The sequence below is a fragment of the Urocitellus parryii genome, chromosome 1 (assembly GCF_045843805.1).
Source record: "Urocitellus parryii isolate mUroPar1 chromosome 1, mUroPar1.hap1, whole genome shotgun sequence".
In the NCBI taxonomy this organism is placed as follows: domain Eukaryota; kingdom Metazoa; phylum Chordata; class Mammalia; order Rodentia; family Sciuridae; genus Urocitellus; species Urocitellus parryii.
Genome location: NC_135531.1, coordinates 76,411,019 through 76,434,529, shown reverse-complemented (window position 1 = coordinate 76,434,529; position 23,511 = coordinate 76,411,019). Strand labels below are relative to the sequence as shown.

Below are 23,511 nucleotides of genomic sequence, written 5' to 3'. Positions count from 1 at the left end.
TCTCAGAAATCCTGCCCATGAAATCAGCAGAGAAAGAAAACACTTTTATTGTTGATTAAGCATTAAACAAAAATATGATGTACATCACAGGCAATCTACTAAGAGATTGCAAAGACAGAAAGGCCTCTTACCACCTTAGGTAGCCAGTTAGACACAGTCTGTACTCATATGTTGCTGAGGTAAACATCACTAATCCTTAAGAAGACTTCACAACACATTTTTTCACACATAGTTCATACTAAATTTACTGTGAGAGTTGGGGAAGTTACTACCTGTGTTAGCTGGTAGACTTCATCTGGAGGAGAAATATCTTTCTAATATCTTCATGCCAGGTGATAATTTTGCAAATTGAAGCCAGGTACACACTGAAGTTAGACTCTTAACTCTCCCACAGAAAGGAGGAGGAAAGAGGGGAATGATCTATCTGGTTACTCATTTCAAAAACATAGCTCCCAGATTCTTGAGAAGGACATTTTGGGTCCAAAGCTGACAAAAGGCACATCTAGTCTTCCAAGGAATACATGTCCAAAAAGTAAAAAAGTACTATGATTAAATTTTCTAAGGCACATGATTTAAGAAAAAGGAGAGGAGGAAATCTTTTCCCTGAATTTCAACAGAAAGAATTAAACTTATTTTTAACTTTATAATATAAACATATGTAATGAATATATTTTAAATGTAGCATATGTATATAACTTAACCACACTGTTGAGAGTGTATGCTTGAAATTACATATATTATAAAATAACTATATAAAACCTAAATGTAATTATGCATTCATGTAATTTTTATTCTATATATTTATATATTGTATGATGGAGTTTCTAACCTAAAAGAACTTAGAAATGAAAATAGTGTTCATTTAAATAGATTTAAAATAATTTATCTAAATTTCAGAGATGGTTATATTTTTAAAATGGAAAATTATTTCAAAGATACATTTCTCTCTTCAAAATGACATTTAGTCTCTATCAAAACAAAGTAAACTACCAAACTGATGTTTTTATTATATATTGCTTTGTTTTTATTTGGTAAGCCATCTGTACTTAATTTTCTGCCCTACTTGGTCAATAAAAAATCACACTTAAAAGTAAAACAGTTATTAAAATATTATATTTTGCATTCATAAATTATTTTTTAGGTTGAAATTCAGATGTTAGTAAAAAAAGAAATTGTAATATAGCATATAGGGATATAATTTTAAATTAAAAATACTTTATTGCTCATATATAAAACAAACCTAGAGCAGAACCACCTCAAGTGACCATTGAGCTTCACAAGGGATAAAATAAGAGAGTAGCTGTATGTACTGTATGCTACATTTAGAATCAAGTCTATTTTTCATCAAATTCAATTATGTTTTTATTATACTCTAGAGAATAAACATAATAGTATAGGGTGTATATATTTTTAAAAATAAAATACTGAATAATAACTATGGTTCTAAAGAGTGTAAATCATTTATGCACTCATTTATTGCCTTCTAACAGAATAGCTTTTAGAAAATTGTGTGTCATGACGAATCAGTTATGCCACACTTACACTGCAGCAGTTGAATTACCCTTGGCATTTTTATATTTTAACAGTTCTGTTTATCTCCCAGTGGTGTACATTGAATAAGTAATGAACATCTGTATGATATGGGTTTTCTCCAATACTTTAAAAGAAAAAAAAATATTAGCAATACATTTTTAAATAGAGTATTTTTTCTTACACTTGGATTTTTAAAGCTGTTATTTCTTAAAATGACCCTGACATCTTAAGTGTGAATTCTTTCCCTCTTCTTAATATCATCAAATTTTATGAGCTATGGGGATTCTAACCTCCCCAAAGCAGTGATTTACCAGAATGGACTGGTGTGCCCAGAGGTCACTGAACCTTCACCTACCCTCAGGATAGGCAGTCATTCTCTCAAGCTATTTTCACTTTTATACACTGGTTTCCACTCAATTCAGAGCTAGGTGACTCCTAGTTCTGATGGTCAAAATCAGGGACAATGAATCATTTACTTTGAACACATATCAAAATTGATAACAAGAAGGTTAATAACCTGCCATGGAAGAATGCTATAAATGTTGTACCCACAGAGTCAGAAAACTGCACATACACTGAAACATTTTTTGAGCTGACTAGAACTTATTAATTTAATAAGATATTGAGATATAGACATTCTCTTGAACTGACAATATAAGACAGAATGATTTTTATCCACTTAATGTTCAGTTGGATGTATATTATTGTATCTTTTTAATTTACCTGCACCTTCTTTATTTTTATTTACTGATTGATATATTTTGTGGTTCTGGGGTTTGAACCTAGGGCCTGGTACATAACTACACAAGCAATCTACTACTGAGCTACATCCCCAGCCCTGAATGTAGCATTTTATTTTATTTTTGTTGTTATTGTTGTCTTGTTTTTTTTATATTATTGTATCTTAAAAGTCTGTTTTACTCTCCTGTTTTCTAATTATAGACAACTTCAATCTGTACCTCGGGAAGCAGGTTTTGCTGGTACTGATATAAGATATCTACATTTTTTGTGATCTAAAGAAAAATTAGGAAGTGCTACCAGGGACAATCCATTGGTTTTAATTCAGCAGTGAAGGGAGGAAGGATATTATGAAAGAGTATTAGATAAAGATTTCTATAAATTTATTTGTATTTATTAATGAGAGGATACATGCCTACTGATTACACTTATTTTTCATATTATGCTTAAATTTTTTGAGCTTATATGTGAAACCTTTAGACTTTTTCACATGGTAGATGCATTTAAATTTCCTATGTTTATACCTTGTTTTGGGGTTTCTATATTCTGTACTCCATCTAACAGAAGCCTACCTCTCCTCCCATCCTACTGCACAAGACTAGGCTATATGGAAAGAAAACATTTTCCTCATTTATCATTGAACCCAGAGTAAGACCTAAAACACCACTTTCCAATGTCCTCTGACTGGGTCTTCATAGCATTCTTATCCTCCTCACACAGATAGCATCCTGGGCCTCAGCTGCTAGGTACCCTAAACTTTCCTTGGCCCCATTCATAAATAAAAGTATAGCTTTTATTTGTAAGTACAATAGCTTAATTTAATGTAGGCCGTAAGGCATAAACACAATAGAGAATTGTTGTTTGAGGATGTTCCTAAAGAATAGCATTGTAATTACCATTTCATGGGAAATAAAGAGAAGCACATGTCTACCTGCTTTTAAACTATTAGGATAGCAAAAGTACAAATATTGAGATACTGAAAATCCAGACTCAGTATGTAGATTGAATCAATAATAGTTGGGCCACTGTTTCCCAAAGAAATAATGGGCCAGTTGGAAATAAAGCCCAACTCCTGAGGTAACAACTTATGGGCCTGTTAAGATCTGAACCACTCCTGAGAATAAGAACAGAGAAGAAAACACACCAGAGGACTGAGCCCCAGTAACAGACATGACCACTGTTAGCTGGTCCATCTTTCCTGTTGGATAAGTGATTAAAATTAAACTCAATCCTATCTACTGTTCTTGGAAAAGAACTTTGTCCAGGACTCAACAAATTCAGTACCTTGTCTGAAAAGTGTCTTTAACACCAAGGCCATTGCTCATCACAATCCTAATCCACGTTACTTTAAAGACTTTTCTTTAATTTCTGCTTTAAAGATTTTGTTTATTACTGTAGTACCTAAAACAGTTGTAAAGCAGAATTGCCAAAACAGTATTGCCTGAAACAGTCCTGGCACATAGTAGGCTAGAAGGTAATCAATAAATATATGTTAGCATGTTTTTTAGGCTTGTGCTTGCTTTATTTAAATTAGAATGGAGTTAGGTGAGGAAAGCATGGTAAAAGAAGCTGTCTTCAAATGTTAATTTTCATTAGGTATTTTTATATTATAATAGTAATTTATACAATAAAATTTCAAATAGTAGAGATGGGCAAATATGAGGAAGTATTCTTACTCCTCCGACCCTTCTAGTCTTGTTATGAACCTGCTCTGATTAATTTTTATATAATTTCCCAGAAATATTCTGTACATATACATGTATGCACTTAAAAGTACATTTCAGAGGTTTTTTCAGAAAGGGATATGTATTATGATTATGTATGTGCATGTATGTGTGTGTGTGTGTGTGTGTGTGTGTTAATGCATCTAAAAATCTCTCATATAGTTCTGCCTAATTCTTTTAAATTTTACTTATATGAATATGCAAGTAATACCTTTTATTAAACCAGTTCTCCTTTGATAAGCATTTCCATTATTTTCATTTTTCTGATATTTTTACACATACAAAGGATATGTCCTTCCATCCTTATGAAAGTTATCTATGAGATACTTTCTTAGAAATTATGCAGTTAACTATGCAAAATTGTTCTCCAGCAGTGCTGCAAATGACTTCTCTCCAGTGGGTAGCATATAGAATGTATGCAATATGCCTTCCATTCTCATGCACTAACCATAGGTATTATTAAAACTCTTAATTTTTATTTTTGTTTTGTTTTGCTTTTTGTACTGGGGGTTGAACCCAGGGGTGCTTTAATATTGAGCTATGTCCCCCGCCCACCTTTTTTTTTTTTTTTTTTTTTTTTTCTGAGACAGAGTCTTGCCAAGTTGCTGAGGCTGAAGCTGGCCTCAAACTTGCAATCTTCGTGCTTCAACTTATCAGTGGAGATAAAGATTCATACCAGATATGGCTCCAGATCTCTTCTGATTCTCACTGTTACATAATATTCTCCATTTCTTTTTTTACCCCTGGCTCTTAGGAAGAGAATCAAGGGAATTGGCATGGAGTAAGTACTGGTTCAGATTCCCCACTTTTCTCCTCCTGATTTTAGTTTGTATAGTTTCCTTGAGATAAACCACATTATGCTAAAATTACAAGAGCAAGTTTCATAGATTAAAAGGACACTTACATATGATTCCTTGTCATGGGTATTAAATCACCATGTTCTTATATCTCTATGGAACACTTCTAAAAATTTTTCTTTATGTAGTTAACATAGCTTTGTGACTCTTTCATCTTGCTTTTGCCTCTACAGTTTATGAAAAATCATCCAAATCAGATATAAATTTAGGAGGCAGAGGTTTAAAAATATGTGTCTCAACATAGATATAATGCCAGGCTCATTCTTCTTGTTAATACCAGCTCATTCTGGTATAACTCTCCCATTCACTGAAACTGGGCCTGGGGACAGGGACTCGGGGCCTGGGGAGGGTATTGGAGATAGATATTTCACAATTGTTTAATTTTTTAAAAGCATTTTAAGACTTTTCAGGTTGACATGCCTACACTGGGTTTGAACTTTCCTGAAGCCATCTGGGCCATTCCAGAGCTTCACTAAACTAAAGACTGGTGATATAAAGCAACAAATCAACAGAAGGACTTAACTGTAAAGTTTGTTTCATACTATGTTCCTCATACTAAATAAGGAAAGATGAGTTAACAATAGACAGTAATCTTGGGAGGCTATTAATATACAATCCAGACGAAAAATGATAAGGGCCTAACCTAACTCTTTGACAAAATAGAAAGGGAAGCATACATATGAGAAAGATGTAAAGAGATAGTGTTAATGTGATTTGATGTCAAAGGTGTTTTTCCCCCTATAGTTTTAGCTACATTACAACCTTTTGAAATAACTAAAACCTTTCTGAAATAGAATACATTTCAGCAGAAATGTTAATTTCTTATTCAGTTTAGCCATTAAAGTAGTTGTTTTAGGAATCCTTTTTTTTGTTCTTTTATAAAACATTATCCAGAAATGTCTTTATGTTGTGAAAATGAGTTTTCGTTTCATGACTGACTTATAGTTTAATTACACACAAGTGTTTTGTTTGTTTGGTTTGGTTGTTAATATTTGTTTTTTAGTCATAGTTGGACACAATACCTTTATTTTATTTATTTTATGTGGTGCCATGTATAAACCCAAGGCCTCACATGTACTAGGCAAGTGCTCTACTGCTCAGACACAACCTCAGCCCTACACACTAGTTTTTATAAATCAACCCTGTTCCCTGAAAATTACCTGATAATCCCAAGGAATTTTAGTAACTTATTTAGATAAATTAGGCTTATCCAAAAACTAAAAAATTCTTATTTGCCTTATAATTATTTATTTGTGTTTTTTAAACACATTTTGACAGAACTGAAAGACTTTTCCTTAAACTGAACTTGCGTTATTGATATGACATATAAATAAGAGCACCGAACATGTAACATCTTAAAAAAATTTTTTTTTTAATGTTTGGGTTTTCATACTATAAAAATGTTCTTTACTCTGCCATAGGATTTCTACTCTGATTTAAGAAATAAAAATATTTAAAAGTGTTTTAACATTCAGTGAAAACACATGTATTTGTTTTTTACAACCTTTATATCAAGAAATTCTCATAATTTTTCCCAGTGGAGCATGCTTTTTTTTCCTTTTAACTGTTTTGTGGCTACATAATAAAGAGTATATTTTAAATCTTTGAGAAGCTTTTGCAATAAGCTACATATTGTAGTTTCAAGATTTTATGCTGTAATTCTTTTTATTTTTTTCTTTTTCTCAGTTTCTCTCCCCACTTCCACCAGATTAATATTAATGGGTCTTATGCTGCTGTTGGTATTTAATGCCATCTGTTTAATTGTAGGATATTGTAATCTTTTAGGAAGTAAGATAGTGTATCTGTGCATATTTGTACACATAGAGTCATGAATGTAAGTGTGGTGAGGCCACAAAAATAAAATCATAATTTTTATTCTCTAAATAAATGATTAGTACTGAATTGTGGGAGTTAGGTGGCAGTGAATCTTAAGTAGGGTGATTCTATAAATTTTCTTAAAGCAGCAGTATTGTTGCATACAACCTCCTTTTCCATGAGGAGAATCCACTTCTATACCTCCCACAGGCACACTTGGTGGTTCTCTCTTATGTACTCCCTTAGCACATTCTACACACCTCTTATCGCATCTTAACATATTGTAGTTATTTATTTACAGGTCTATCTATCTTACTAGACAGAATTCCTTTAGGAATAAGATGATGTCTTATTGCTTTAGATCTCTAGTATATATTACAGTGCCAACCACTCATTCAGTGTTCATTTCATGGTTATCAAATATAATGCCTTCATTCAATAAGCAGTTTTTGCACTCCAGTAATCTAGGAGTGAAAGCTAATAGGAAAATTGTCATGGGTAGCCTTTAAAAAAAGAATATTTTATATTAATTTTTTTATTTTTTTGATTGAGAAGTTTCTTTTTTCCCCCAAATAATGGCTCTACTTTTTTTTCTCTTTCCACAGTTTTTGTTGGTACATTATTGTTGTACATATGATAGAATTTGTTGCTACATATTCATACATGCACACAGTATAATATTATGATTTGGCCAATATCACTCCTGAGCACTTCCTCCCTCCCTTCCCTTTCTCAGCCTCTGATCCCTTTCCTCTACTGATTTTCCTTTGATTTTCATGAGATCTCTGCTCCACCCCACCCCCACCCTCTAGAACCTTTCTTTTTACTTTTCCTAACTTCCACATATGAAAGAAAACATGCAGTCCTTAACCTTCTGAATTCAGATTATTTCACTTAACATAATAATCTCTAGTTCCATCCATTTTCCTGCAAATTACATAATTTCATTTTTCTTTATGATTGAATAAAATTACATTGTGTCTATATACCACATTTTCTTTATCAATTCATCTCTTGTTGGATGACTATGCTGGTTCCATGGTTTTGCTATTGTGAATCATGCTGCTATAAATATGGGTATGCACATATTACCATAGTGTGATGACTTTAATTGTTTAAGATAAATACTGAGGAGGGGTATAGCTGAGTCATATGGTAGTTCCCTGCCTAGTCTTTAGAGGAACCTCCAATAGTGGTTATACTAATTTACGATCTCACCAACAGTATAAAAGTTTTGCTTTTTCTCCACATACTCTCCATCATTATTGTTAACATTATTTTATATATTGTTTATATTCTTGATGACTGTCATTCTGACTGGTGTGAAATGCAATCTCATTGTGGTTTTGATTTACATTTTCCTAATTGCTAATGATGTTGAACATTTCATACATTGGCCTTTTATGTTTCTTATTTTGAGACATGTCTGTTTAATTCATTTGCCCATTTATTAATTGGGTTATTTAGAGTTTTGTTGTAAAGCTTTTTGTACTCTTATGTCTTCTAGATATTAATCCTCTGTCAGAAGAGTAACTAGCAAAGAATTTCTCCCATTCTGTAGGTTCTGTCTTCACATTCCTAATTATTCCCTTTGTTGTGCAGAAGATTTTTAATTTGATGCTGTCTCATTTATTGACTTTTGCCATTCTTTGGGGATCTTCTGAGAAAGTTGTTGCCTATGCCTAAAAATTGGAGGGTTGACCCTACATTTTCTTCTAAAAGTTGCATAGTTTCTAGTTGAGAGCCACAGCAGAAGGGGCCCCAGCAAACTTCCAGCTGCTAGCAAACTTACAGCTGCTAGCTGATGATTGGCTCACAGAGGCCCCAGCAAACTTCCAGCTGCCAGCTGATTGGCTCCTCTGCGGTGATGCTCATTGGGCTGTTTCCCTGCCCTTTCAGACCACGGAGCTGCTCATTGGGGGACTTTTTTTGGCTCCGCCCATGCATCCCAGCCAATCAGGCCTCAAGAGCAGGAGGAGTGGGGGGGTTGAGAGGCTTACGGGAACCCGGTGGTGGCAGTTGGGCTCTGAGGGAATTCCTGAAGAGCTCCTGTGGTGTGTTTGTGTGTGTGTGTGTGTGTGTGTGTGTGTGTTTTCTAAAAATAAAGTTCGTTTCTGCTTGATAAGTTGCTAAGGGCCATTGCCAAGTAGGAATGACGCATCAAATTTCCTTGCCAGCGTACCCCATGTTAAATGGACTTGTCTTGGAAATCCGCTGTGACCTTGCATGTGTGTTTGAGAAAGGTGACCCTGCTCAAGGATGAGGGTGGATCCAGGTTTAAAGTGTATCCTGCAGGTTTGAGGAAGTATCCTGCTCCTTGGGTTTAGGGCGTTCCTGGTTTAAGACAATGTGGTTTTAGGGAAGTTCCAGGTTTAAGTTTATTGCTGCTGGGAATAGGGCGTTCCTGCTGCCTGAGTTCCCGCTGAGTTCTCGTGGAATTGAGAAAGTATTTGGGACATGAATTGTGCGGGCAGATTTGAGATTTCCCCTGAACGTGTGTGAGGGCCGGTGTGAGTTCGGGAATAAAGAATTGCTATTTGAATCTACAAAGCTGTGAGTGGCTCGTGATCTTGTGCCCAGCCAAGACATTGCCAATAAGTGGCTCCTGAATTGTGCCCAGCCAGACTGCGGCAGGTTGACCCTACATTTTCTTCTAAAAGTTGCATAGTTTTTAGTTTAATTCCTAGGTCTTTGATGCATTTTGAGTTAATTTTTGTTCAGGGTGAGAGATAAGAGTCTAGTTTCATTCTTCAATATATACATATATCAAGTTGTCCCAGCTTCATTTCTTTAAAAAGACTGTCTTTTCTCCAATGTATGTTTTTAGCAACTTTGTCAAAGATTAGATGACTATAGATGTATATGTTTGTCTCTGTGTCTTCTATTCTATATCATTGGTCTATTTGTCTATTTCTTTGCCAGCACCATACAGTTTTTGGACTTTTTTCTAGTCCTTTGAAGAACATCATTTGTATTTTGATGCAGATTGCATTGAAACTGTATATTACTTATGATAGTATGGCCATTTTAGTAATATTAATTCTGCTTATCCATGAATGTTGGAGATTATCCTTTGAAGTCTTCTTCATTTTCTTTCTTCAGTCTTGTTTAGGTTTCATTGTAGAGATCCTTCACATACTTGGGTAAATTTGTTCCTAGGGTTTTTGTTTGTTTGTTTGTTTTTGGAGGCTATTGTGAATGGAATTGTTTTCCAGATTTCTTTCTCAGCAGATTCATTATCGGTATATGGGAAAGCTATTGAATTTTGTATGTGTCTTTATCTGTCTGTGATACTGGCTTCTTCCTTTCCTATTTTTAGCCCTTTTATTTCCTTCTCTTGCATAATTCCTCTGGCTAGAATTTCTAGCTCTTTATTAAATAAGAATGTGAGGGTGAATATTCTTGTTACAGATTTTAAAGGAAATTCTTTCAGTTTTTCCCCTTTTACTATGAGGTTGGCTTTGGGTTTTTCATACTTAGCCTTTTTGATGTTAAGGTAGATTTCTTCTCTCCCTGGTTTTTTCAGTGTTTTTAATCATGAGTGGGTTTAATCATGAATGGGCTGAATTTTGTTGAAACCCTTCTCTGTATCTATTGAGATGACTAAGTGATTTTTGTCCTTAATTCTATTTATGAGGTAAAATCCATTTATTGATTTGCATATGTTGAACCATCCTTGCATCTCTGGGATAAAACCAACTTGGTCATGAAGCACAATCATCTTAATATGTTGTTGAAAATGATTTACTAATATTTTATTAAGGATTTTTGCATCAGAGTTCATCAGGGATATTAGTCTTAGTGTTCTTTCCTTGATGTATCGTTATCTGTATGAGTGTGATACTTGCTTCACAGAATGAATTTGGAAGTGTTCCATCCCTTTGTATTTCATGTAATTATTTCAGGAGTATTGGTATTAGTTTTTCTTAAAGATTTGGTAGAATTCAGCTGAGAATACACATTCTGCATTTTAAAAATGGTTTATAAATTGATTTATACACACTCTTTCAGTAATGTATCACTTGCACACATCATTAACTTGGATAATTCAGACTCATTATAATTAAAGCACATTGAAGTTCAAATTTACTAAGAAATGTTGAGATTTATGAAAAGTCATAGAGTACTATGATAAATACTCATGCACCCACCATTCAATTTAAGAAATAAAATATTACCAGCTTAGACTCCCTGTACCTCTTCTCAGCCTCTTGCACTTCTATCCCACCCTAGCAGAGGGTGATATTGAATCATTCAAGTACATTCCTCATTCAGTTTCTACCCATGTTTATAATTCTGAGATTTATATGGAGTACTTTCAAATTAGAATATGGATAGTATCATAGTATGTGTATTCATTTTTGTTTTCCCCCTTAAGTTTATAGTCATTAAGATTCATCTGTGTTGATAAGTGTAATTTTACTTTATTTTTAAACTTATTTTGAACTATCCAATCCTTTAATCATTCTTCTATTGATGAACATTTAGGTTGTCTCTAATGGCTTTAATATTCAACTAAATCTAAGAATATGCTTTAAAAATTCCTCATTAAGCCAACTAATGTTGTAAATTTGGAAATTTAAATATTTTGGGAAGAAAATGTACTATTTTTGTAATCTTTGTGTATTTTGCCCTAATGTTTGGGATCCAATAATAAATGTGCTAATTATATTCCTGTTGGTTGGTTATTTTTTGTAACTGATTTTGCTTCTAAAGAAAATTTCAAACAATATTCATTTAAACAGAAAACTCTTAAGGCAGAATAAATACTAGTGGCTATGTTGCTTCTGAAAACCTAGACTAAATCTCACATCATCTAAGTCCTTCTGTGACAGATTACTATCTCCTACCAGCAGTATTATTTATTATACATATTTCAAAATAATATTTGAAACATGATATTTGAAAAAGTATCTTTTAAATGTTTGAAAGTTAATTTTTGATTCAATTTTGATCTCAATTAATGATAAATTGTAGCCAGGTGCGGTGGTGCCAGTGGCTCTAGAGGCTGAGGCAGGAGGATTGTGAGTTCAAAGCCATCCTCAGCAAAAGCAAGGCACTAAGCAATTCAGTGAGACCCTTTCTCTAAATAACATACAAAATAGGGCTGGGGATGTGACTCAGTGCCAAGTGCCCCTGGCTTCAATCCCTGGTACAAAAAAAAAAAAAAAAAAGAAAGAAAGAAAGAAATTCTAGACTTCAGATGATTCTGTTTTTAGAAAAACGTGTATAAATAATGGTGAATGGTATATTGACAAGATAATTAACCAATTAAAATAAAAATCAGGTGCCATTAATTGTTCTGATGTTTAGAAATTGTGACAAAATGATTTTAAAAGGAAGCTCAACTGTCTTAGTTTATATCAATGAAGGAGGTCCCTTGAAATGCAACTGCTTAATCTCTTTATCAGTGTTTGGACAAATTACTAAAACATCTAGCCCTCTGAAGGCTTTACCCTATTTATAAATTGTAGTAGTTATTGGCCTCTACCCAGATTCAGATGTTAGAGATTAGCCTAAAAGCTGAATCCTGATTGAAACAGATTTAGGTAGACTAAATGCTGAGCCTTTCCAATTCACATTGCTGTAATCTATTAGATTTCACTGAATGAGGCACACGAGGATGCTATAATAAAAACCTTTGATTTTTATTATAAAGGGTCTCTAGAGTCAAGATGTATGCCTACAGGCATTGTGTTTCTCAGTCCATATAAATGCTTACATAAGTTAAGAAAATACATGCCAATCTCTTGTCAGAACTGGTATTCCAGAATAAGACTGTCCCATCAGGAAATTGAGCCGCCTGTGGCCAAGAGGAGGTATTATTTTTCTTTATTTTCATGAAAAGGGTTTTTGATTCTCAGAGCTTATTTTTTTCAAGGTAATTTAGATTGAATTCATTCATGCTCAGAAGTATCCTAAAAAGCTGTAATCTAACTTTTACAGTGCATGTTTTATAGCAACCCACATCTGATGAATTTTGAAAAGTCATTTACAGAACATCAATTTTAATAATCAGACCTTGGTTTCTAAAACCTACATGGTTCTATCATATGGAGCCTACAATTAATAGCAATTATATTTTCAAAACAGTAACTTTGCCTTTTTGTAACAAGTCTTTCTTGATAATCTCTTAGGAGACAAGTGCATAACTGTCAATTTTGGATGAGGGGATTCAGCTTCAAAGTAATTTACATTTGCAAGCTTTCTTGCAGTTTAGATATGCTGCCATCAGGTGGTAGTAATATGTCATATCCATGTGACTTCACAGATGACACTCTGCTAAAGGTCACCAATTTATACTACAATGATTTATAAACATGCATGTGCAGAATTATATATGGAAATTAAAACAACAGAATACATGTTGTTTTATCAGAGTTAGGGATGATTTGACTAGAATTTTTAAACATATTTCTAAAATTCAATTGAATCTTAGCTTTTTTGTTTGTTTTCTTTTTTTAAAACTAAGCATTTCATTTTGGGCCATAAAAACACTTAGAAAATATAGAAAAGTAAAATTTAAAAACCAAGTATAATTTTCATTAGCCTTTTGCTTCATTTCCTTCCAGTCTTTTTTTTTTTTAATTTTTAGTATGGATTTTTCTGAAGTTGGGTGACTTCAGAAATTATTTAAATGTAGTAACATTATATATACAACTCTTATCCTTTTAAACTCACAAAGTCTTTGTAACTGCTTCACAACTTCTTAATATCCAAGTATTGAAGTTTTTCCTAATTGGTATCACCATTCACCTGTTGGTACATAATGAAAGTTTCTGATTTTCATAATCATCAGAATATTTTTTTCTCTGCCGTCCATCCACTACCTATCAATAGAGCCATTATTGCATTGTATCTATGGTTGATATTTGTTTTAACACAAATAATTTCTAATTCATCTGTAAGTAGCTTGATATTGTCTATTTATTGCATTTTTTCTGTCAGAAAATTTGAACTTTGTTTTCATGTATAAATGAAAATATGTAGTCCTTTTGTTATTATTTTCATATCATATGACTGTTTTATACTTTTGTCAGTTGTATACAACCAGGTACCACAAACAAACATTTCAGGCTCTGTGATATTCTAAAATGTAGCAATTACCTACTTTCTACAAAAATAATTTATTTTTTTTATAGCATAGAATCCTGCATTAAAGAAATACAATCTGAAGTTAACAAACAATGCCCAGATGTACAGCTGCAAACATCAACTGACTGCTTTGAATGGCTAACTAGCTATCATCATAATACATCTAAGTCACCTTCCATTCCGAATGGAGATCTGATAAAATTCCTCAAAACACTGGTAAAAATAAACAAACAACCAAAAAAGTTTGTTTTATTATGGAATGGGGGGGGGGGGTGAACATAGATAGATAATGCAGTTTCTTCTATTTCTATGTATAAGTATTTATTTTAGTGATGATATTAGGTGCCATATCCGGAGGTTTATGTTTTTGTTTTGTTCCTATATCCCTAATATAATCCAGTGAGCTATTTGCTTTTCTTAATAAAAAAATGAAATTTTATGTAAATGAAGGTTAAATTTGTAATTCCTAGGTGATTGGTGATATGATGTATGGCATATAAGTATCAAAAACTATATTGGTGTGTACTGCAGTTGTCTGCCAGAGAAATTCATACTCATTATATTTTGTGTTATTCACAACTATTAATTTTCTCTATGTTCAGCATTAAACATAGTAAGATCCACATCAATCATATCTTTTAAGTGGCCTTATCTGTCATTCTCTGTATTTTCAACCTGTACTCATACCCAATTCTTTTCAATCAAGTCAGCAATTTATATAAGACCACTGTTAATTAATGGAGAATTATTATATTATTTTTCCTTTGATACTGGCCACCATCTACATTAGAGAAGTTTTATCTTTCAATAAGAATAGTTGTTTTATTACACCTACATCTACAATGGTGGCTAGCTTACAAAAAAAAAAAAAGATTCCCAGAGAAACAGTACAATTATTAGAAAGCAGTATTTCTGGAGCCCATGGTTTTAATTTAATTTAAGGGGGAAGAAAGGCATACAGTTCTTGTCTAAACATCAAACATTGAGTAAGGCAGATGTGGAAAATATTTTGAGGTTGTAGATGGCTTAGGATGACAGAATCAGATGAAAATAGTTTTTGGCTGTTGTTATTATTACAGATGTCTCTTTAATGTTTACAAAGTAATAAAAGGAAGAGAAAGGAAGGCTATGCCCTCAAGCCTTAATCTTTTAAGAAAATCCTCTCACCCATTATCACTTGAAGGTGGAGCCTTGAAGAATAAATATGGATATAGTTATTTCTTTAATTTCTATTAAGAACCATGTGTATTGAATTTCATTAATATTGATGTAATAATGCTTTCTCATTTAATTAAAAGCAAGAGCTTTTAATTATCTTTTAATCTGTCACACATAAGTCATTCTCTATTCACTGCAGGGCAAAGGCCGCCTTAGTTTTGTTCAAACTCATTAGTCTGATAGGCTTGTGCCAGACTTAGGTTTTTTTTTTTTTTTTTTTTTTTTTACATAATTGAGCATGTTATTTTGAGGAAAGAACCACATTATTAAAACAGATCCAGATTAAAATGGCCTTATTATCAAGTTTCTCCATACTAAAAGTGTTGATTTTGATGGCATTTTTCATATATTTATTTTTTCATACAAAATTTGTATTAATTATCTAGCTATTTAAATAAGAAACAAAGGCTCTCATGCCAATTATGGTGTAGTTATTTTCAAAATTTAAGCAATCATACAAAACACATGTTTTAAACCTCTGTAATCTATTATTTTTTGTCTGATCAAATATTTACACTTATTAACTGACTTAACAAAGCCCAAGGCTGAGCACTAAGATGATCATTTGCCTTGTAGAATTAATCTTAATGTTGACATGTCACAGACTCCATCTAAGGACATTTCTTTCCAGAAGTATCAAAAGAACTAATAGCATAGAGAGAAAGAAGAAGATACAGAAAGGTTATATTCACTCTGCAGTCCTCTAGATTATGATAGGAAGAAATGCAGATGAAGGAAATGAAACCAGGAATCTAGTCTTGGTTTTCTGCCTTCTTATGTGTGAAGTTTGAAAATCATTTAAGCATACGTCATATTAGTGTCCTTATTTGTAAACTGGGTTTTTAATATCTATGCCATGGAGTTTTCATTCTGAATAACCCAGAGAATATGTAGAAAATACTTTTTATGAAATAAAAATTATAGGTATTAGGTATAATTATTACACATAGAACACTAAATTCCACATTGTAAAGCTTAGAATGACCAAAAACAAATACCAGAAATTTGTCTAGGAGTTGTTCATTATTCTGAATCCCACATAATACCTGTAACATCTTTACTAATAATTAATTTCAAAACCAGCCTGATTTTTACACCACTTGGGCTTTACTTCCATTTCTCTTGTAATCAGCTTGTTAGAATATAAACTAATTTCAGTATTAGCTGAAATAAATATAATTAGAAAAGTCAGAATGTAAGGAAAATATGTTTATGTGATTCAAAATCCAGGAGTAATTTTTTTCCTTTTATTATATGTAATTATACCCACCATTGTTTTGTATCAGCATGGAAAGTATAAAGGAATAATTTCATATCATGTTTTGAGGAGTGATCCTGAGAGTATCTTTATCCCATTTTGATTTAGTTATTTCTTTGGAGAGAAATAAAATATTCTCAGATTAATTTTCAAAGTAAAATCATCCTTAACATGGTTCTCAGAAAGGAATTTAAATGGAAGTTAAAATCTTTCAATGTATTAAATTTTATTTCTCTGGATGGTAGCTATTAGTAACCCCTAGACACATACTATATTTAAAGATCTCTGTTCTATTCTAGAATGATTTTAAGCATTGTATGTTCATTTGGGATTTTATAATAATAAGAGTACTCATTCAGGCATGAAAATTATATGCCAAGAATTAATTATGGGCCATGATCTTGAATTTATTTTGTCTTAGGTATACATTTCAATCAACATTTTACTATACATTTTTATATATAGAATTCTTAAGCTGCACCCTTCACACAGCGTAGGTTATATAATTTGTAACATTAAAAAGTACCTGTCTAGAAATCTAGCTGAAAAGATATTTAATCAGCTGGGCTTTATAAAATTTATAGATCATGAGAGCTAATATTCTCAAATATCTGAATTGATTAAATTCCAAATACAAAAAGAAAGAAAAAGTTTTGAAGAGCAAAAGAGTATTAAATCTAAATTGAAAAATATATGAAATTGTACATCTTTATAGAAATGATATTTTCATGTTGTACTTTGATTTAATCACATTTCTAAATTGATGATTTACTTTTATCAGCAAGATTTCTTGAAGAATGAACAAAATCAAGAAGAAATGATTCTGGATTTACTTTGGGACCTCTCCTGCCGAAGCAGTGTTTCATTCCCGTCGTCTCTAAGTGAAACATCTTTCCATTTGCTTTCTAGAACTTCTCTTCATTCTGTTGAAGATCATTCCTCTGTAGATGTAAAGTCTGTATGGGATGATATAAGACTGCATCTTCGACGATTCCTAGTAAGCAGATTACAAAGCCATAATGAAATAAATAATTCACAGCAAAAAATGATATTGAAAAACCAACGCATACAGCAACTCTTGTTTCTCTATCCAGAATCAGAAGTTATTGTCAAGTACCAAAACATACAGAATAAACTGTTGGCTAAACTTCTGCAGAACTGCTTTCCTTCTTACAGCAGAGATTCAAATTTAGATGTAATGACTCATGGATTCCAAAATACAATGCTTACATTATACTCAATGATAAAAGAGGATTTTGACACACTGTATGAAATTTTAGCTCCATCCTCAACAGTGAAATTCATTAAAGAAACTTACCTGGATACAGTTACAGAAGAAATGACAAAATTTCTTGAAAATTTTTGTGAGTTGCAGTTCAAAGAAAATACTGTTCGTGTGGTTAAAACAAGCAAGAGCTCCAGCAAGCATAGAGGAGCAGTGCATGCTTTGGGTTAGTGACATTTAAATTTTTTGATTGGTTTAATTTAATCCTTTTGACATCTTTTCTGGGTTTTTGTTGTTTGGTTAAATCTCATTGAAATTTCAAAAAATAAATGTAATGAACTTTTGCAGTATACATTTCTCTTATGCATTCTTTTTCTGTAGTATACTCATAGAGTGTTTTCTTTTCTGTTTAATTGTTAATGGTATTGAAAATGTAAGTCCAAGTTTTACAAATAAGAGTTTCATTTCTCTTGCTTGCTTATACCAAATGTTAAAGTACTAAGCCAAACACACACATACACAAACATGCAGTTATATGTATAACAAAAAAGCATAATTTGTAATCCATTGTATCTTCCAAAGCCAAAGCATTATTAAGGAAAATTTGTTGAAATTTGCATTAACTAAATTTGGAAGTTTAAAAATTATAACTAAATTTCAGTCATCCAATTCTAATAAATAGCAATTATGAAATATCAGTTATAAAATTCTATATTATAATTGCTTAGGAAGGCACAGCATTTTACTTATAACTTTAATTACAACTTAACATTAACTATAATTTTAAACATTCCTCTAATATATTTAAATAAGAATATATTAAAATAAAAATTTTATATTTCCTACTTTTACTCAAAAGATATAAGGAAAAAAAGAAGTTATTATGATGTAATACCCTTCCTCTTCATGGCTTTAATTTTCCATCAATGTAGAAGAATCAAAACTAACAATATGATTATTTCAAAAGTACTTATTGGTCCAGGCAAATGTCTGTAATCCCAGCATCTCAGGAGGCTGAGGCAAGAGAATCACAAGTTCAAGGCATCCTTGGCAACTTAGCAAGACCCTGCATCAGAATAAAATACAAAAAAAAAAAGCCTTATTTGTAGGTTAGTGGTTGAGTGCCCCTGCTTTCAATCCCCAGTAAGGCAAAAAAAAAAAAAAAGTAATCATTAGTTATGATACTATGAGCAGTATTTCCAAGTAGGTTTGTAAACTATATTACCTATGTATTTGAAAATTATGTTTTGGTGAATTGATATAGATCTTTGGATTTATGATCTTTTAAAAAATTTCCATAATTTCACCAAATTTTTACTTAATGTCATTAATAAAATTACATGATACCAAATTAATGTTATATGAATATTAAAAGATAGCAATATTTTCTCTTAAAATTTTTATTTTTATCTGGAAGCTGAATCATATTGCAGATCAGCAATGCATTAGCCAGTTTGGGTTATGCCAAAATAATTTAGAGACATTGCAATTTTGCTCAAAACAGATTTCATTCATGAGTGCACTTGTTTTCTAATATTTTTATACTTTCTAAAAAACTTCTAGCCTGCTTGTGTTTTCAATATGAAAGTTTTATATGTGCTTAGTATAGTTTATAAAAGAAAAAAAGATCCAGATGGTTGAAAATATGTATAAATTACTGCAGAGTCTTTAGCACTGATATTGAGGTATTTTTCTCCCTTTGTTGAGAGAAGAGAATATGTGCCTGCTTTAACTCTAGAACTGCAAGCATTTTCCACAAGTCTGACTGCACAGATCTTTCTCAAGCTCCATTGTCGGAGCTAGGTATAAATCATTTGTTAAATGAGCCCTTTCCATATGCCAGGCACTGTGTAAGGATAACCTATTCCTTATTATCCCAATTTTCTGAACAAAGAAAGGAGCTTAGAAAAATTAACTTGCCCAGGATCATTGTGTATGAGGTCAGAATCATATTCAAAATCAGAATTTATAGGCAATTCTTTGTATCTCCAGTACCTCTGTTCTTAACTATCAAGCTATTGGGTCTTGTCTCAAAGTATAGAATTAAATGCTTTATCACTTGTAAAAGAAATTTCACAGAGCACTGTTCAAGCAAACTTCCTGAAAAGTTTATTTCAGTTTTATTAACCACCTACAATAAGCAAATCTTTTTAGGAGCTACCATGTTTAAGGTTCTGTGCCAGACACAGAATTGGGAAGAAAACTAAATAAGTCACTGCTGCTATATGAGAAATGCTAAACTCACTCAAAAAGATCAACCATGTTTTTCTCTAATATTTGACCCAATGTTGAAATTTTATTTATTAAAAAATGCAGCTTTTTTAAGATGAGCAACAATAGTTTATATTCATAGTTGAATAAAATCTAGATTGGCTTGAATGGGATATATATTATATTGTCTCTATCTTTATGCTCACCAAAGATATGATATTTTCCCTGATATTATAAAAACAACATTCCTTATGTAACATATTGGTTCAGACAGTGATGTTCAGTATCTATTTAATGTTTTGTTATTAACCACCCAACAACATAGATGTCATTGTTAAGCTCCATTTTACAGTGAGGCAACTGAGATAGGTATTTTAAGTAATCTTTTCAAGATCCCAAAATGAAGTAGGATTCATATGCATGGTATCTGATTCTACAACCCTGACTCTATAACTATGCTTTATTGACTAAAACTCAGATGAAAATAGCATAGCCCATTTAAAAACACTTCTCTGGGTGCTCTGTATTCTTCCTTAGCGTCAGTGTTGTCATTATTTTATTCTTCCCCAAACTCTCCCACTCTCTTCTCATTTGAATACTTCAAATCCCAATTTAAAGTATGTTTGTTTATAATTCCTCTTCAGTGATCTATTAATATATGTTAATCAGGATTTGTGTATATACTATAGTACTAAACGAATACATTCTCTATTTGTGTAGATACCTACCCTTTTCTTGATGAGCTAAGACAATTTGGACTATTGAACCTTTAATTACCTCTGATTTTATATTTAGATTGAAGACTGATTGTTCTTTCCTGAATGGTCTATAAATTATCTATCTATATTACTTGAATATCAAAAAAAAGATTACTGCTTATTATTAAGATTTTACAAGATTTTATGTGTGTGAGCTCATTTAATCTTCTGAACAGCTCTTCACATTATTCCTATATACTTTATATATTAGAAAACTGAGACTCGGGTAAATATTTCCCAAGGCCGTACAACTAATCTAATAAGACAAATAAAGGAGCTTCCTCTGTGTTTTGGTATATGAATGTGTGTGAGTGTGTATGTATTTTTTTTTTTCAGTGCTGGGGATTGAACCCAAGCCTTGTGCCACTGATTTATGTCCCCAGCCCTATTATTTTATCTTGATATGCCACAAAATCATGTCAGAAACTGTGCATGACACTGTGATAATTAGCATTAAAAAATCATTCACTAAATGCATTCCCACTTTTTAAAATTTTTACATTCCTGTAATTATAGGCAGTACTCATTGAATGTTTTCATTTTTCTTTGTCTTTTTATTATATCTGACATAATTTGCTTATGTTTATTACCTCAGAAACTGATTAGGATGGTTTTCATCCTAGCCTAGCCTAACTATCCTATTTTTCCAGCTGGTCCCTGGGGTTAAACGTTCACCTGGGCACCCCAAAAAAACCTTTGTAACTAGTTCAGGCCCTTTTTTGACATTCATTTAAAATGTAGTGATAATCTTGCTGTCTGTCTCTTCTCTTATGATAAGGTACCAGGTATATATAATTTATTTATATATGAGCTTGTCCCTACACTTAAACTCCCCAACTTGGCATTGTATGGTAACCATTTTTCTCCTTTATATTCCTATGGTTTTGAATGTCTTATTTATTTGAAAGCATGTGCTGTTTTAGTATTGTAATACATTTGGAAATGTATAGATTATATTTTTAGATTTTTGTTCTTTGAAAGAAATGATGAAATAATATTAATGTATGTGTTATAAAATCTTCAATTTGCTGATTTTTTCTAGAAAAGGATATTGCTCTTATAGACTTACAAAGTTTGAAGAATGATTTAAGAACCATTATTTTCTTAATAACCCTGATTTTACTAATCTGTATTCTTATTACTTGTCTTTTAATATTTTGCAAGAAAATTATCTATTATTTCTTAAAGGGTTTTGCTACAATACTTTGTTTTTTTTTCATTTATCTTATAAGGCATTAAAGTTAAAATAAACATCTTTTAAAAAGCAAAATATTTGCTATTAATATTTTGATTATAACTTAATTTGCCTCTATCTAAAAATCAGAGCCACATTTACACATTATACTGTGCCATCTCCATTTCAGGAGAATTGTTGCCATTCTTATATTGTAACTTTTTTATGTTTACATTTGGAATAGTTAAGTAATCAAATTAATTTTACTTTTAAAGTTTTATGTCCTTTGAATTTAAAGTAAGTGCTATTGAGCTGGGGTTGTGGCTCAGTGGTAGAGTGCTTGCCTAGCATGCATGAGGATGTTCGATCCCCAGCACCACATTAAAAACAACTACAAAGAAAAAAAAATAAACAAAATAAAGGTATTGTGTCCATCTACAACTAAAAATATTTAAAAAAAATAAAGTGCTATTTTCTCAAGTTTGAAAAAACAGGATTGTTTATGTCTAGTAAATTCCAGTTAAATAAATCCTCTATATTTTAATATGAAAAGATGCTATTATGAGCTTCTAATTTTAGGTTAAATTTTATGGTGCCCTGTACATCTTCTTCTGAGTTCTTCTTGAGGTTATTGTTTGCTTGAAAAGGAAAGACTGAAGAGAATATGGTGCATATCTTTGAACATTTGGAAGGTTTCTGAAAATCTGCATTTGGATGAGGGATTGAACTGAGCAGCTGTCCCTGTTTTATTTAAGGAGGATCTCAACTCTTTGGGGTGAAAAGATCCTCAGGATAATGAAGGCCCTCACACCAAATTGAGGATGGAAATCTTGAGCAGGGAAAGACATACACATTTGGAAAAGAGGCCAATCAAAAGGCACTCTACTCCCTAAGCCTCAAGTGGCTATGGCCATTTAAGAGGTAATACCAAGAAAGGGTGAAAAAGTGTACTGAAGGAAGCCATGCACAATTCATACAGGAAGAAGCTTTGGTGTGAGAACTGTTCTAGGGTAATTAAGACTTACAGAAGGATGTTGCATCTCTTCTGCCTGTTGAGCCTTGTGCTTCTGAGGCACATGTAAAGGTTACTTCACTAGATCTCTGATAACAATTATACTGGGTTATTTTCTAATCCCACACGAGTAGAAGATGGATCTTTAAGTAATATAAAACAATAAGTGTAGTGAAAAAACTAATAAGAGATGGTAATGTATATTCAGTTATTAACAAATTTGTTTTGTTTGCTGTATCACTGTTGAAAACTCTTTAACAAATTATATTGTTAATCAGCTTTATCATGAAAGACCGATACATTGCATGTTCACAATCATTTTGCTCAAAGAAGGTTTAAAGTACAGCTTGAGTCAAGTGTGCTGGTCCTGACTGACTCACCCAAACCCTTGTTTTGTGACTTAGTTTGTGACCTTAGTTGTGACCTTTGTGACCTCTTTGAATCTTACTATTCAATAAAATGAAAGGGTTGAATTAGGTAATACCTAAGGATTCTTTTAAGTTTAAACTCTTTATGTTTAAGTAACCACAACCAGAGTTTAGGCCTTCAAGTTGACATTAGAAACTGCTACCACATTTCCTCTCTTTGCTGACACAGATGTGTTAACTGGCTCCCCATGTGGCTTTTTATGCCATAGTAGAAGATACAAAAGCCTCCTTTTAGATCTCCATCTGTGTGAGTTTTCTTCCCCCAAGTGAAACTTGAAAATAACAATATGAAAACTGCCCATCTTGTATCCTTGTATTTGGGGGATGGAAGAGTAATTAAACAAAAATAGGAAGTTTCTTCTTCCAGCTTACATCTGAAGCTCTTAATGATAATTTCTTTCTTGCCTTTCCCTTTGATGTCACAATCAAGTTTGTTTTGTTTTTAGTTTTCAATTTTTATTTTTT

General features: G+C 32.2%; 1 protein-coding gene across 1 annotated transcript in view; it reads left to right on the top strand.

Moving 5' to 3' along the window:
• Window positions 1-23,511, top strand: part of Kiaa0825 (KIAA0825 ortholog) — a 378,474-nt gene that overhangs the window by 48,349 nt on the left and 306,614 nt on the right. Inside the window, exons 5-6 of the mRNA XM_077800531.1 lie at window positions 13,810-13,978; window positions 17,020-17,689. Of these exons, the coding sequence (XP_077656657.1) occupies window positions 13,810-13,978; window positions 17,020-17,689 (839 nt within the window). The remainder of the gene's footprint in view (window positions 1-13,809; window positions 13,979-17,019; window positions 17,690-23,511) is intronic.